Source organism: Castor canadensis, chromosome 7 (assembly GCF_047511655.1).
Source record: "Castor canadensis chromosome 7, mCasCan1.hap1v2, whole genome shotgun sequence".
Taxonomy (NCBI): Eukaryota; Metazoa; Chordata; class Mammalia; order Rodentia; family Castoridae; genus Castor; species Castor canadensis.
The window spans coordinates 39,504,540-39,520,192 of record NC_133392.1 but is presented as its reverse complement, the minus strand read 5'-3'; the positions used below and the strand labels follow the sequence as shown (position 1 = coordinate 39,520,192).

General features: G+C 38.8%; 1 protein-coding gene across 2 annotated transcripts in view; it reads right to left on the bottom strand.

The window, feature by feature from the left end:
• The window catches only part of Htr7 (5-hydroxytryptamine receptor 7), an 80,660-nt gene that overhangs the window by 4,148 nt on the left and 60,859 nt on the right, over positions 1-15,653 (bottom strand). The window contains exon 2 of one of the 2 annotated variants that reach the window (XM_020184949.2): positions 6,486-7,246. In XM_020184949.2, coding sequence (XP_020040538.1) covers positions 6,487-7,246 — 760 coding nt within the window. In that variant the 3' untranslated portion in view covers position 6,486. The remainder of the gene's footprint in view (positions 1-6,485; positions 7,247-15,653) is intronic. The other variant, XM_020184948.2, reaches the window with a different exon arrangement.

Here is a 15,653-nt window from a genome sequence, read left to right as displayed (position 1 = left end):
CCTCATCTAAACTGCACCCTCCTAGTGCAGGCCTTCCAAAGGCAGACCTCCTAACGCCCAACCCTTTTCCTGTGCTGAGGCTTTCCCCACACCATACCCTCAGCAGCCCCATCTCACTCCTGTTCAAAAGCCTCCATCTCCCTCCCTCTAGCCCTGCCCTTCCTCCTGGCCCTCTAGGCTGACCCCAATCTATCCAGCTTTCTAGTATTGCTGAAGACAGGCCCCAAGCTCCTTGTCCACCTCCATCCATAGCTGTACCCCTCTGCCCATGCATTTGTTCTGCTTTGAGCAGTCCCTACTCCCATCTCCCTACACTGTCCCTTCTTACTAAAATCTTACCCTTTCTTCAAGACCCACCTCAAATATCAACTTCTTTCATGATTTCTACCATGGACGTTTGCTTTCTAAGAATGATCCCCAAGGCTCATTTCTCTTGAGTACCCCTCTGTACTGCTTGATTTTATGTTTTGTGCTATGGGTATTTATTATTTCTAAGGGAAAAAAATGGAGTAAAAGAGAATAGAGCTGGGGATGAAATGGAAGAGGGTTTACTTAGTATGTGTGAGGCCCCCTGGTTCAATCCCCAGCACCACCACCAAAAAAAAAAAAAAAGAAAGAAAGAAAGAAAAAAGGGCAATTATCTGCCTTTTCTACTTTAAGGAGATGTTGCAAAATAGACTGTAGGCAATTGCAAAGCATGGATCAAGTAAGATACTATTATTATGATTTGATTTAATAAAAAATACAGTGCTGGATTTCAGCTGGCTAATGAAAGGGAAAATACCACTGTAGGGGATTTTTTTAAGTCCGTGAAATAACAAACTTTTTGCTTGCTTCTGTCTTTGAGGCAGCAACACATCACAGATACTCGGGTCTCAGGAGCCTTGATCTTTCTTCCCAATTTCCTCTGGGACCCATTTCATTTCTTTTTTTTTTTTATATTACTAGTTTCCATAAAGAAAGTGTACAATCATGCTGAATTCCAAAGCTTCAGCATAAACTCAGGAGCAGCACCTTGACAGAATTCACAGCAGAACTCCAAGGTTATTCTGCCAGGAGTCATTGCTAAGAACTTTTGCAATTGCCAGGATTAAAAGAGTCTCTTTTAAGAGGAAGACAATACAATCACCAAGGAGAAAAGGGGAGAGGAAAAGAAAGAGCTACTTCAACACAATTTCATGACATTCTTTTATATGGAAGTGTTTTAGAAACTGTTTTTTAATACTGTTCATAAATGATATCAAAGAACAAGTCATCATGACATAATACTGAAAAGCAATTTATGGCAATTCAAATCCATAAATAAAGTCATCCAATTAAAAAGATAAAAGAATCTGTGCTTATATCATATTATTACATTTGGGTTTGTAGTACCAGTATTTGAACACTTGTGAAGAAGTGAAAAAGACTAAAATTGATAGTAGTGAATTAAAATTACTAGTACAAAAGTATTCACAGCTTTTTTTCCCCTCTAGTCATTCTATGACCCCAAGGAAAATTCTTGACTGTCTGCTGGACTCCTGAGGCTCTGGTCATGCTGATCAAGAAAATGGGAAGAAATGGGTAAATATTTGGAAGTAGCAACACACAGTCTAATAGATTGCTCATACAGGAAAAGAAGAAAACTATTGTGTAGGGGGAAAATTGAGCCAAGAAGGCAGAGTGAGAAGCAAAAATAGAAATCAGAACCCAAGCAACCAGATGGGGAAAAGGGCTGAAGAAATTAGAGGAGCTTAGAATCCTTAGGATAGCCACCAGATATTTGAGAGCTCAAGGAAGGTATGAAGATTCTAAGAAGGTTTGCTGTGAACTATGGATTGGATGTCTTCTGTCATTCTTTCAGGGACTCCAGAAACTGGTTATGTCATTCATACCTAATAGAGTAAAACTCAAAATGGTATCCAACCCAATGGTGTCAAAGAACAAGTCATCAAAGCATAAAACCTAAAGGCAATTTATGGTGACTCAAATCCATAAGTAGTTATTCAACTAGCATGTGCTTGAATGCACCTGTGTAGTGTGTGGACCATGTGAATTCTTGGTCTGGTGACAAGTCTTTTATTAGCCACTCCCACCACTGGACACTCCACTGGACATGAGCTTCCAAAGGCTAACACTGTCACATACTCCTCTTTCTACACTGCCCCATGCCTGGCACCATATCTTATACACAGCAGGCCATCAAATGTTTCTGAAAAAACAAGCCAAAGAAGAGACTCTTTACATCCAGCCTGTACTTGCTAATTCATCCCACACAGTGCTGCTGAACCAGTCTTCACTACTTGGAGGTCTCCAGCCCTTAGTTGCAGAGATGCACTGATGATTCACTGCTGTTCAGGGTTTCCTACCCTTAGCATTATGGGCTGGATAATTCTTTGTTGTGGGAGGCTGGTCTCTATGTTGTAGGATATTTAGCAGCCTCTCTGGCCATCTAGATCTCAGTAGTAACCTTACACACACTGCGGTTGTGACAAGCAAAAACATCCCACAACATTGCCAAATGTCTCCTGGGGAAGAAGCAAAATTACTCTGAGAACTGATTGTGTATGCTAAAAGTCCAAATTCTTAGAGCTAGCATAGAAGATCCTTTATAGTTTTATCTCGATCTACCTTTCTACTTATTCTCCAACCCTTCTCTCATCCCAGTGCTAAGCTATAGCCAGACTGTCCTTTGCATAATCTCCCACACTGGTGCCTCTACATAAAATGTCCCCTCATCTGGAATATCACTTCTCATTGCCTTTAGCCACAAAAGGAGCTCATATCCTACAGGAAGCCTTCTCTGATCAGCATTAGTGTAAGCTTTGAGTTATTTTGTTCTTCTTTGGTTTTCCCATGACTTTTCCTGTCTACATCTTTCCTTATTACAAAAGGTTGAGTGTACATATGTCTTGGTATGTTCGGGCTGCTGCAACAAAATACCATAAACATGTTAGCTTATAAACATCAATCCATGTTGGGTGGACTGGGAAGTCCATGATCAAGGTACCATTAAATATGGTGTCTGGCAAGGCTCATTCTCTGCTTCATAAATTGGGCTTTCATGCTGTATCTTTGCATAGAAGAAGAAATAAAATAGTTCCTTCAGGTCTTTTTTATAAGGGTAGCAATCCACTCACGAGGACTCTGCTCTCATGACCTAATCACTTCCTACAGGCCACCCTTTTAGCACCATTGCATCAGAGACTGGATTTCAACATATGAATTTAGGGGGAACAAAAACATTCAGACCACAGAAGCATATGTGTGTACTTATGTGTGGTCTATCTAGTAGAAATATATGCACAAGGACAGGAAAAGTGTCATATATTTTCTGTATCCACCTATGTGCATGGCAGTTATACAAAAGAAACTAAAAAATAAATGTTCTAACATTGATACTGACTTCCTGATATATAATTAGAAAAATAACTATTTCCTAAAGTTGATGGATATTTTTAGGCCAATCACTCAAAATTATTTGCATATCCTATAATCATGTATTCAAACTGAGAGAAATGTGATAAGGGATTAGTAATTGTCTTAAATCAAAGGATAGCAGACTGTGGCCCATTGGCCAAATCCAGCTGGCCATTTCTTTTGTAAATAAAGTTTTATTGGTGCACATCCATACCCATTTGTTTACTTAAGTGGATGAGAAAGGTAGAGATGAGCAGTTTCAATAAAGACCATATGTACCTAGAAAAGCTTAAAATATTTACTATGTGGACCTTCAAAGTTAAGTTTGCTGACCTTTGTTTTAGACTAGCAGGGGGGAAAAAAAACCCACACCCCAAGCCTCCATACTACCTAAAGACACAAAGGCAAATATCTTTGTCCTTTATGCCAGCTGATTTGTTTTTATAAAAGGCACAGTAGAATAGAGCTAAAAGCACCTTTGAACACAGGCTTCCTGGGCTCAAATCCAGCTCCATTGCTCTTATCTGTATGTGGGAAAATTGTTTGATCTCTCCAAGCCCTTGTTTTGTCATTCTCAGAATGGAAATAAAGAAACTAGCCTATCATAAAGTACAGAAGATTAAGTGATATAATTCCCATGAAGAGCTCAGGAAGTGCCTACGAATGAGTTCTCTGTAAATGTGGGCTATTATTATTTTAAACTGGAACACCTGCTTGTGTTCCCTTTTTTTCTGAGGTGGGGGGAGTGAGACAAGGACTCATTCTGTAGCCCAGGCTGGCCTGAAACTCCCAATCCTCCTGCCTCAGCCTCCCAAGTACTGGTATAAGAGGTCTGTACCATCATACACAGCTGTGTTACATTTTTTTCAAGTATTATTTTTGTTACCTGAATTATTATCAAAAAATTATTCTCGTTCTTTGCCTGTAAAGAAAGCATGCAATATAGAGGTATTTTCTAGTCCAGGACATTATCTGTTCTCTCCACTCTGCACATCAGCTGCTTAACTGGACCCCCTACCACCAATCTTGCCCTTATAGCTGCCCTTCTCACTGTTGCCAAAGACTTTCCACAAATACAACCCTCATCGTGTTACTCCTGAGAACTGAAGCCAACATGTTTTCCTTTTTCTGTGCTAAATAACCCCAGAACCAGACAAAATAACCTAGCTGCTTGTTCCAAGAAATAGCTGCTTCCAAGAGATAAAACTGCATCAAATAAAAGAGCTTACTTACCAAGAGTAATAATTAGCTCATTAATACTTTTTTTCAAAGCCCTCACCTTCATGTACCCAACAAACCAAAGCAATATGTCATAAACCCAGCCCAGTCTTCACCATTTCTCTGCCTTAAAACCGCCCAGGCCCAGGCCTTAACACTCTTATCAGTATACTTGCCTTATTTCCTCTATCTGAGAAACTACTAAGACTGTATAGCAGGTGCCCTCCCATAGTGCAGCAATTCTAATAAATGAAATTTAGGGTAAGAGGTCATTCTAGTTGTCTTCATAGAGAACTGATGGCTACCACCCCTAGTTCAAGATCAAGCCAATAGCTATTTACTATCTCCAGTATGATTAGAAGCACATGCATTAGGGTGATTAATACCATACCTATGTGATCTTAGGTAAGTTATTTTATGTCTCTGAGCATCAAATTGTTCTTCTGAACACTGGTGGCAAGCTATAGAGCAGGTAGTGCATATTTGATAATTGTGGGTAATAAGTATTTTTTATAATCTGCTATGTATGAAGTACTGTACAAGGTTCTTAAACTAGAAATCTAAGAATTAACTCCTTCCCTAAAGGAATTCAAAATCTGGTGGGCAAATGCCAACAATAAATTCAGTAGAATCTTATAGGCCTATTATCTTGAAGGTTGCTCATAGTGCATACTCTAGAACTTAAAATTATATATATTTTTAAATGCTACTTTTTGTATTATGTACAATTCTATATGTACAAAAGAGTGGATGTGATAGAAATAAAACCAAATACTTGTGAAACTACACCCAGTTCAAGAATTACAACTTTCAGTTATAAGATAGAGGCAGTCTAGTATATGAAAAATGTGTGGTGCTAGGATTTAGATGGTATGGAATCTAGACTTAGTTGTAACACTCAAAATGTGTGGGGTATCTCACTTTCTAGGTCTCAATTACCTCTTCTGTCAACTGAGGGAACTGGACAAGATGACCAGGAAGTCTTTCCAGGCTAGAATAGTCCCTGCTTCATGCCAGGCTCAGTGTGGAGGAGCGTCTCCTCCTCTATCACCAGCACCTTCCATTTTCTCATTCCAAGTTTCTTTTATCTCAGCTTCCAAATATGGAGATATCTCCTCTACCTAGATTCCAAACAAAAATCTCCATTTGACCTGCTGATGACTCTAACTCCTATCTATCTCCTTCCTTCTGTACCATGCCAAACTTGTTAATATGTGGGTTACTTGTGAAACCTCCAGTTCCTTATCATCAGCAGCACTTTGTGGTCCCTTTCCAGACCTCCATGCCCTACTGTAATTGCTCCCTGGAAAGTCACTAAAGTCTCCCAAACAAACTCAACAGCTTTAGCAGGTCTCAACTACCAAGATAAGATAGTGGGCAGCACTTCCTGGAAGCTCTAATGGCTTTTAAGACCTTGTTCCATCCCGGCATCTGCTGCATGAACACAATTCCATGCTGGAAAGACTGTGTTTGCTTCCTTCCTCAAAAAAAAACTATCAGTGAAGTATGAGATCATCAGATAGAAGTATACTAGCAGTTAAAAGGTTAGTGTCATAGGAATTCAGTTATGAGGACATAGTTTAGATATGATTTATGGAAAATGACTGGAAAATACCCACCTCCTTGTTGTCAACCATATCAATTACAATTCATCCACAACCCCATCTCCTCTTCCAACCCAACTAAGACTTCCGGCTTTTGAAACTTTACAGAGTAGAGGAATGGAGTCTATACTATCCTGCATGCAAATAATCTGGTCCATTTAGTAGACAGTATAAGCTAGCTACTGATTCAGAAAGCTTTCTGTGATACAATTCAAGACGTTTCATGAAAGGGTTGGGGATAAAAGGAAAATAGTGATAAATGACCTTACAGCACAAATTCGGGTCTCTCGGGCCTCTCAGCAAGCTTCAGGGCCTCGTGCATGCCTGCAGCCGAAAGCTTCCGGTTGATATTCCGGTACTGGCACTGGAGCAGGCTGCGGTAGGTGGTCCTCAGGTCCCGGTTGAAGAAGGCATATATAAAAGGGTTAATGAGAGAGTTTGCATAGCCGAGCCACAGGCATGTCCTCTCTACCCACAGTGGGATGCAGCTGCAGGCAGTGCCACAGATGAAGGGCCTGGCAGTTGAAAGAAGGAAAAATGGCAGCCAGCACACAGTGAAGGCCCCGACAATGATCCCCAAGGTGGTGGCTGCTTTCTGTTCCCTCTTAAAGATGGAGATGTTTTTCCTTTCATGTTTGAGGAGTCTTGAAAGATTTGCACATTCTTCCACCTCCTTCTGGAGCTTCACCATCCCATTCAGGGAGATGACACTGTCTGGCTGCACACGAGGGAAGCCAGGGAACTTGTGTTTGGCGGCGCTCTTCCTGGCGGCCTTGTAAATCTGATAGTACATGAACAGCATGACAGACATGGGGATGTAGAACGCCACGGCAGTGGAGTAAATGGTGTAGCCAAAATCCTGGCTGATTAAGCACACCTTGTCGTCATTCACATTCTGAGCCCATCCGAAGAGTGGGGGCAAGGTGATGGAGGCAGAGAGCAGCCAGACAGAGAGAATCATTTTTGCCATGCATTTCCCATTCTGCCGCACAGGGTACGTGAGGGGCCTTGTGATGCCAAGGTACCTGGGAGAGAAATGGAAAGATGACAGGTGAACACTGGAACTGGAACTGATCAGCCGAGGAAGAGCTCCCAGCCAGCACTAGTGCCAATCTTCACAGCCCATCTAGGTAGCATCCCACTTGGCAGAAAGGTCAATGAAGGCTCTGAGATGTTACCTGTCTTATTCCAGGTCACACAGCCAGCAGAGGTACTCACTGCCAGGCCTCAGCCTGAGCACGCTGTGACCCTAAAGTTAGTCCATGCTTTTCTCATACCTTGTAGCTTCTGACAATCCATGTCGTCAATGAACTAAAGATTAAACACCTGCCTTCTCTCCTTAACCGCCATCACCAAGATCAGCTAGGAGCAAGACATCAAGCAGGACATGCGATTTGGTGACACAGCCTCACAAATAAACCACAGTCTGTCCCACTCTGGTATTATACACCCACTGATCTCCTCAGCCATCTTACTTCAGACCAGCTTTTAATTCATTTTGCCTTCCCATTGCCTCATAGCTAAGTATTTCCTTAAGATCACAGAAATTTGTGAGATATTTTGAAAATCCTGGGATTTGTGAATGGAAAATTCTCACACAACAGAAACATCAGAGGAACAGTCTTCTCCCCCAACCACCCCCCGCCTCTGCCCCGTGGTACTGGGGCTTGAACTCAGGGCCTACACCTTGAGCCACTCCACCAGCCCTTTTTTGTGATGAGTTTTTTTCAAGATGGGGGTCTTGTGAACTATTTGCCCAGGCTGGTTTTGAGCCACAATCCTCCTGATCTTTGCTAGGATTACAGGCATTAGCTACCAGCACTTGGCACAGAGGGACATTCTTTAAAATAAAAATAGCTTGTCTCATTGCCCCAGTTCTGAGGTGGATCACAAGAAAGGGCACAATTCTGAGAAATATTAAGAAAATCTAATGTTTTCTCTGTTCTTAGTTCTATCTAGAGAACAAATATTCCTTTACCTCTCTTATCAAGGATATATACTGCTAGAGATTCAGCAGAGAATATCTATCCAGTAAGATGTTTGGTCAAAAGCTTAATATTTTTCAGCTTTTCAAATTTGTTTTTTCCTCTATATTTAACAGTCTTACTTTCTATTTTGGGGAGAATGCACAGAGCACTTGAGAAACACAGTTGGTCATTTTGTTGTTGGGTTTTTTTTATTTCCTTTAAGGATAAAAAAGACATTCTGGAAACATGAAAAGAAAAGGTACAGGCAGTTCCTAACTTGCCAACAGCTCATTTTCTAAAAGTCAGTCAGCTGGTAGGTTAAACTTGAAAATCCCTGCTAGAAGAATCTTTGAGCCTTAAATTACCCCATAAAAGTCCAAAATCCTGCTTCCACAATGAAACTTAGTATCACTACAACATTTACAGGACAAAATTGAAATATAGTAAAAAGGCATAAGCCAGATTTGCATGTTCATGGAGAATATCTCTTCATTCGTTCAACACACACAGACATTTCTGAGTATCCACAGGGAATTGGTTCTAGGACCCCCATCATGGATACCAAAAGCCGTAGTATTCAAGTCCCTTATACAAAATGGCACAGTATTTGTACATAATCTACACATATCCTCCTTTATAGTTTAAATCATGTGCAGAATATTTATAATACCTAATATGATGTAGAACTATGTAAATAGTTGTAATACTGTATTGTTTAGGGAATACTGACAAGGAAACAAGTCTGCAGTGTTCAGTACAGACACACCCTTAGTAGGCCTAACTCTAAAGCATGCTATCTGCAGTTGGTTGCACCTGCAGGGGGAGAACTCACATATACAAAGTGCTGACCATATTAACAGCACTGTTGTAAAAGTTGGGGTGATAGCAATCAATGAAAGATATAAAATTTTTGAAATCTATGGGTCAGAGGGCAGGACTGAGTCCACGGTAAGATGAAGGGGATTTCTGGTCCCTTTCAAGGACTTGGGTGTTCTTGGCTCTGATGCTTTGTTCCACAAGCTCTATCTTCCCCTTTCTTGATGAAACTGACCCACAAGCATTATCCTTAGGTTTATCCACTGAAGTTAGGGCTAAGTTTTGTTCCCCCGACAGAATGAAGGAAAAACAAGATTTTCCTGAGGATGCAAGAATAAGAACCGAAAAGAAAGGGAAAAGAAAAGGGGAACTAGGAGGAAAAGGACAGAAAAAAAAAAGGAAAAAGGAGTGAAAGAAAGGGGACATGCGAGGTAAGCTTCATTTCATGTGGAATTATCTGAGTTTCAAGTTATGGAAACAATATTTTGAAAAGTTGCAAAATAAAAAAGGAACCCCTGAAGAAAGATGTTGACTGGAGGCCCACAGTTAAGCTGGTCCTGGCCTGAGACTGAATGCAGGCATCCACTAAAAAAGTCCCTCCCCTTGCTTTTGCTTAGGAGCTCTCTCAAGTGCTTCCTGACTAAGATCCCTTGTAGATCTCTTCTTTGATCTAGTTCTTGGGTGAGGTCCTACGGGTGTAGCCTTTTGGGCTTCTTCCTTGTTTCCCAGATCCCTTAAGCAGACTTTCCCAGAACTTAGACTTCAATTTCCATTCTTTTCTTTCTATAGCCCAAGGATAAACTGCCAGTTCTAGAGCCTGGATTTTGCCAAGTAACAGAGATCCGTTACTTCAAGCTGTTCCCCAGAAGGCCACCAGATGGCACTGTCAAACCGCTTTATGACTACTTACTGGGGTGAGGGAAGGAGTTTGGGATAGTGAATGGTTAGAGCATTAGGTGTATGATAGGAGGAGGAAGGACGATCACTTAAGACAAAAAGTTATTATTTTATTTGTGGGTTACCTAGAGTGCTAGCAAGCCTGGAATTCACAACCTGGTAAACACCTATTTTTGAGGAAGGTAGTTTAGTTTTTCTCTTCCATTCTTTCACATTTTCCTTACTGGAACAAGGGACTACACATTCAAGCTCAATTAAAAAAAAAAATCCAGGCTTTTACCTGCCCACATAAATAACACAGAATTCAAAAATATTAATCCTCAGAAGTAATTAATGGAGGACTGAAGGACATCTCAGAATATTAGATGATATCGTAACAACAGTGTTTCCACATTCTAGCACTCCTAATCTAACACATGGTATTTCAGTGATGGGAACTGTGCCATATTCAGTCTGCCTGAATGCATAAATTATACTCCATAAACATTCCATTATCTAATTGTTTTAAGTCACATCCTACAGTAAAGTGGTTAAATTTACTTCCTGTTTAAACAAATAAAAATTCTAAAATATTATGGGGGAGATAATTTCTTTAATGAGAACCTAAAACTTTAAATATCTAGGGAAAAGCTTTAAAAATCGTGAGGACTGGCTGAGTGCAGTGGTTCATATCTATAATCCTAGCTACTCCACAGGTAGACTTGAGGAGGATCACAGTTTGAAGCAAGCCCAGGCAAAAGGTTATTGAGACCCCATCTCAATCAATAAAGTCTTGGCATGGTGTCACATACCTGTCATCCTATCTACACAACGGGCATAAATAGGATCACGGTCCAGGCATGCCTAGGCATAAGCACGAGACCCTATTCAAAAAATAATGAAAACAAACAGAGCTGGGGACACGGCTCAAGTGGTAGAGTGTCTGCCTAGCAAGTCCAAGGACCTCATTTCAAACCCCAATAAAAATGGCCAGGACCTATATGCAGAAAACATAAAATTCTATTGAGATGCATAAAAGAATACTTACACACATGAAAAAAAATCCTTTTCCTTTAACAAGAAAATCAAATATTAAAAAAGTACTGATTATACCTCAATTAATGCATAAACATTATTCAACCCCAACGGAATAACCCGCAAGGCTACTGGTTTTGTCAAATGATTTTAAAGTTCATCAAGTCAATTTGTAAACATGGACACATAATCTGAAACAGAATAAAGAAGTGTGAGGTCCATAAAATACTATAAAGCCACAGAAGTAAAAGCCCAATAATACCTTCAAAAATAAACCAGAATGGGTCCTATAAATTGATTCAAATATATAAGGAAATTTAATATCAGAGGAGCCATTTTATATCAGTAACAAAGACTGGATATGCATGCATTTTCACAACTAACTAGCAATTGAAGTAAAATTGATACTGACTTTTGTCTTTTACTTTATTAAATATAAATCCCAGATAGACCAAAAATCATCATGTAAACTCAAACCTTAAGACTGTTGTGAGGAACATAGTTTTTGTTTCAATCACCTCAGGATACTGAGATACCTTGGCATAGGTGGAAGCTCCAAAGATTTGCTAGATGATATTGTACTTATCAACCATATTACATTGCACACTAAAAATATGAGGTTAAGTGTTTTTGACACAGTAAAATGAACTTTTACAAAAGGGTTTTAAGAAAAGCTTGAAACCACCATTGATAAATTTTTGTGACAAAAAATTTATAAACAAAAATAAGTGACATTTAGCTTAACTTAAAATTCATTATAGGCAGAGGCAAAAGTCAAACAGAGTTGGAATCCAAATGGCAAAAACCCAATATTCACAGATTTGTTACAGGTCAATAAAAAAAATTCCAATAAAAATAGTGAAGCAATTGCCCAAAAATACGAATGACCAATAATCACTCACAAGTATGAAGAAGTCGTTAGTAATTGAAAGGATGCAAAATTTCACACAATGACATGCATTCTGATCATTTGCCAATTTTTAAGAAAGACAAAACCAATACTGAAAAACTGAAAAAACAGGCACTGGGTTATTTTACTAGCAGAACTGTCAAGTGAGAGAGTAACTGAGCTAGCAATTGTCAATGGAAATAGCAGTTGGTATTTATTAACACTTACCCTTTCCTCAATAATCAGACCTTTAGGAATTTGCAAAGATAATTATGCAAATACAAATGACTAATATACAAAGATGTTAAAAACATATAAGGGGAAAACAATACAATCTAGGCACCTGTCAACAGGAAATTGAAGCGATAAGGCATGGTGTGTATCACACACTATAATGTGTGTATGTGTACACATGCAATGATTCAAAGTGACGACGTAGCCAGGTGTACACAAGCACAGTGAGTGCTGTAATCCCAGCACTCAGAAGACCAAAGCAGGAGAGTCACAAATTCAAGGCCAGTCTGAGCTGCACAGTGAAACCCTGTCTGAAAGAAATGAAAACCTAAAAACCAAAGCGATAGTATATGTCCATATTTATTGACATGGAAGCTACAAAAAAGTGAATAGAAAATAACATTTAACCTTCAAAGGAAAATAACATCATAAAATGTATTAATCTTTTTATGTAAAATTGGGTATGTGGTGTGCATGTGTGTCTATACTTAGATGTCTACAAGAATATCCACCAAAATATCATTAGCAGTTTAATCTGTGAAGAGATTTTAGTGGTTTTAAATTTTTCTTCATAATTTTCTCTGCTTGATTTTGCGTGTGTGTGTGTGTGTGTGTGTGTGTGGTACTGGGGCTTGAACTCAGGGCCTTCACCTTGAGCCATTCCACCAGCCCTATTTTTGTGATGGCTTTTTTTTTTTTTTTAAATAGGGTTTCTCAAACTATTTGCCTGGGCTGGCTTTGAAGCTCAATCCTCCTGATTTCTGCCTTCTGAGTAGCTAGGATTACAGGCATGAGCCATCGGCACCCAGCTCTGCTTGATTTTTTTTTACAGCAAGAATGTAAAAAGATGCTATTTTTATTTTAAGAACAAAATAAAATATTTAGAAGTATTAAGTGATTCCTAAATTACTGAAGTGATTCTGGCACTAGACACAAACTGGCTCACAAAATCCTTAAAAAGCTGATAATTAAATCTTATATTGTTTTATTTGATTAGCTTGTCAAAAGTGGTTTATTATAGCCAAATATTTGCACAAAGGAAATAGAACTCATTGGCATTTAAAATCTCATAATTAACTATATAAACTAATATTGGTATTCAGGAAAGTACTTATTCAAATTATACATTCATTCTCTTAAACCTTGTATAGGATAAATCTTACCTTCAAGCTAGACAAAGAAAAAAACACCCTAGATTGATTCTGAATATTACTTAATATGCATGGTTAATATTTATCACACTGACGATTTATGCTCACTGTTAATTAGAAAGCAGGGTGCTTTAAAGCCCTCAGGATTTAAATTTAAAATTTATACAAATGTTAAAATACAGTAAATCTTAGAGACAAAGGTGCCGAAGTATTATATAATTGAGAAATAATATGCAGGTCACCTTAGGGTTCCATTGAATAAGAGTTTTGAGAAAAAGAGGCTTGGGGAGCTGTAATCTGCATGGAGAGGAACTGGAAGCAAATTAACTCTCTGCCTGTCTTCCATCCTCACTGTATAGAAATTGTAGATAATGATTCTTTAATTAAATGGCATCTCCTGAGTTTCACTGCTATAGAATAACAGTTTCAGGGGCAAAAGAAACTGGGTGGAATTATTCTGAAATACAGTGGCTTTTAGAGGGTTCAGTTTAAGAAAGGTGTACACTCTGAGAAAAACTCTTTCAGGAGACATCTTTCCTTATTGAAGGAAAAATCCACTACACTCCACAATGCACTCCCCCATCCAGCACAAAAATTTAAAAATCCACTAGACTCTCCAGCCTGTAGCACTAGTTCCCCAAACCACTGAATTACCAGAATTGCCAAGGAGCTTTTGAAACCTGCAGATTCCTGAACCACCCTCCTCTTCCAAGAAGATTTGGAGGCTCAGGGACTGTACTGAGGACTTCTGCTCTGGGTCTTTGTTCTACACGCTATTGTCAAAGTAGCCTTCTACAAGGACTTTGCACTTGTCATATGACGAGCTCTACTTTTATGGTATTTATTTCATCTTCATGATCAGCTTCCAGTTTGGCCTGACAAAATCATCATGAGTCATATTTCTATTATATCAGCTACTCATTCTATCTCCCAGGACTAGATAAACGAGGTAGCCATGCTTTTTATCTATCTACTGAAGATGGATTTTATTTATATCTTAATAAAGGTACAGATTTATATATATATATATTACACACAGGGTTTGGGACCACAGCTCACCATAAGAGATAACACACACACATACACACAGACATGTATATACTGATATGTATGTATATATGTATGTGGGTATAAACAGATATGAAATTGCAAGTCTTGCAAAATCAAACTTACCATTATAGCCATTATTTCCTCTCTTCTACTCTACACTATTTGATTTCAGATTTCTTAAATGCTTGTGTTAATGCACAAAGTTGACTTCATAACCCATTAATGGATCATGGCACAAAGTTGGAAAATTACTGGTCTTCAATAAATAAATGAAAAGGTGCTCAACTCCATGAGTCATAAAAGAAACGCAAATTAAAAGCACAGTGAGATTCCCTGACCATCCAAATAGTGAAAATTAAAACTATGATGATGATGATAAAAACTTTAATGCCAAATGCTCTGTGAAGACATAGTACTTGTGGTCTGAGACCACTGGTGGGAGTATAAACTGATGCAGTAAGTTTGAGTAACTAGCTACTAAAGATGAGTCACATACATTCTACAGTCCAGTAATTCTTGTAGATATATAATGGATATTATCCAAAAAAAAGAAAATACATGTACAAGAAGGTTCATAGCAGCACAATTATTGATACTTCGAAATGAAACCAATCAATTCTACAGGAGGAAGTGAGTCCAGTCTGCAAAAGTAAGATGGCTCTATAAGTAGAGGTGCATTTCTATAATGGAATTCTAAGAAACAGTGCAGATGAACCAACTACTGCTTAATCATCAACACAGATGACTCTCACAAATATAATGGTGAGCTAAAGAAGCCAAAAACGAAGAGCACACCCTTCAAAAAATAAGCAAAATTAACCTGTGATGATAAAGACCAGAGCAGTGGTTACCTGGAAGAAAGGGGGACATCAGTGAGTAAAGGAGAATGAAAAAAATGGAGCACATTCTCTTTCTTTATCTGGATGTTCACTTTTTAAAAATTAAACAAAGCTGGGCATGCTGCTGAACATCTGTAATCCCAGCACTCAAACACTGAAGCAGAAGGACCATGAGACTGAGACAAACCTGGGCTGTACAGTGAGATCCTGTCTTGAAAAGAAAAATTAAATAATCTGTTATGATTCATGCAGTGCTTTAAATGTATAGAAATAAGTTGTTTCTTTTATTAAAAGTGGATTTTTAAAAACACACTGGACATATCACCTGCCATTAACCTCACTGCTAACCTATTCTCTAAAACCATGATTACAATGGGGTTCCATATGCATTCAAGCCATTTTCATCAGTGTTTCCAAACTGCAATTATAGTTAGAATGAGAAATTCACTCATTCTAACACCAATATTGAGGAAGAGAAGTGGGCAGAAGACAGAAAAGAGCAACAAAACTCAGTGTTTGGATACAGAACTTAAAAGGCCTCCTCTTTGAGAAAATTTATTATAAAACAAAAGAAT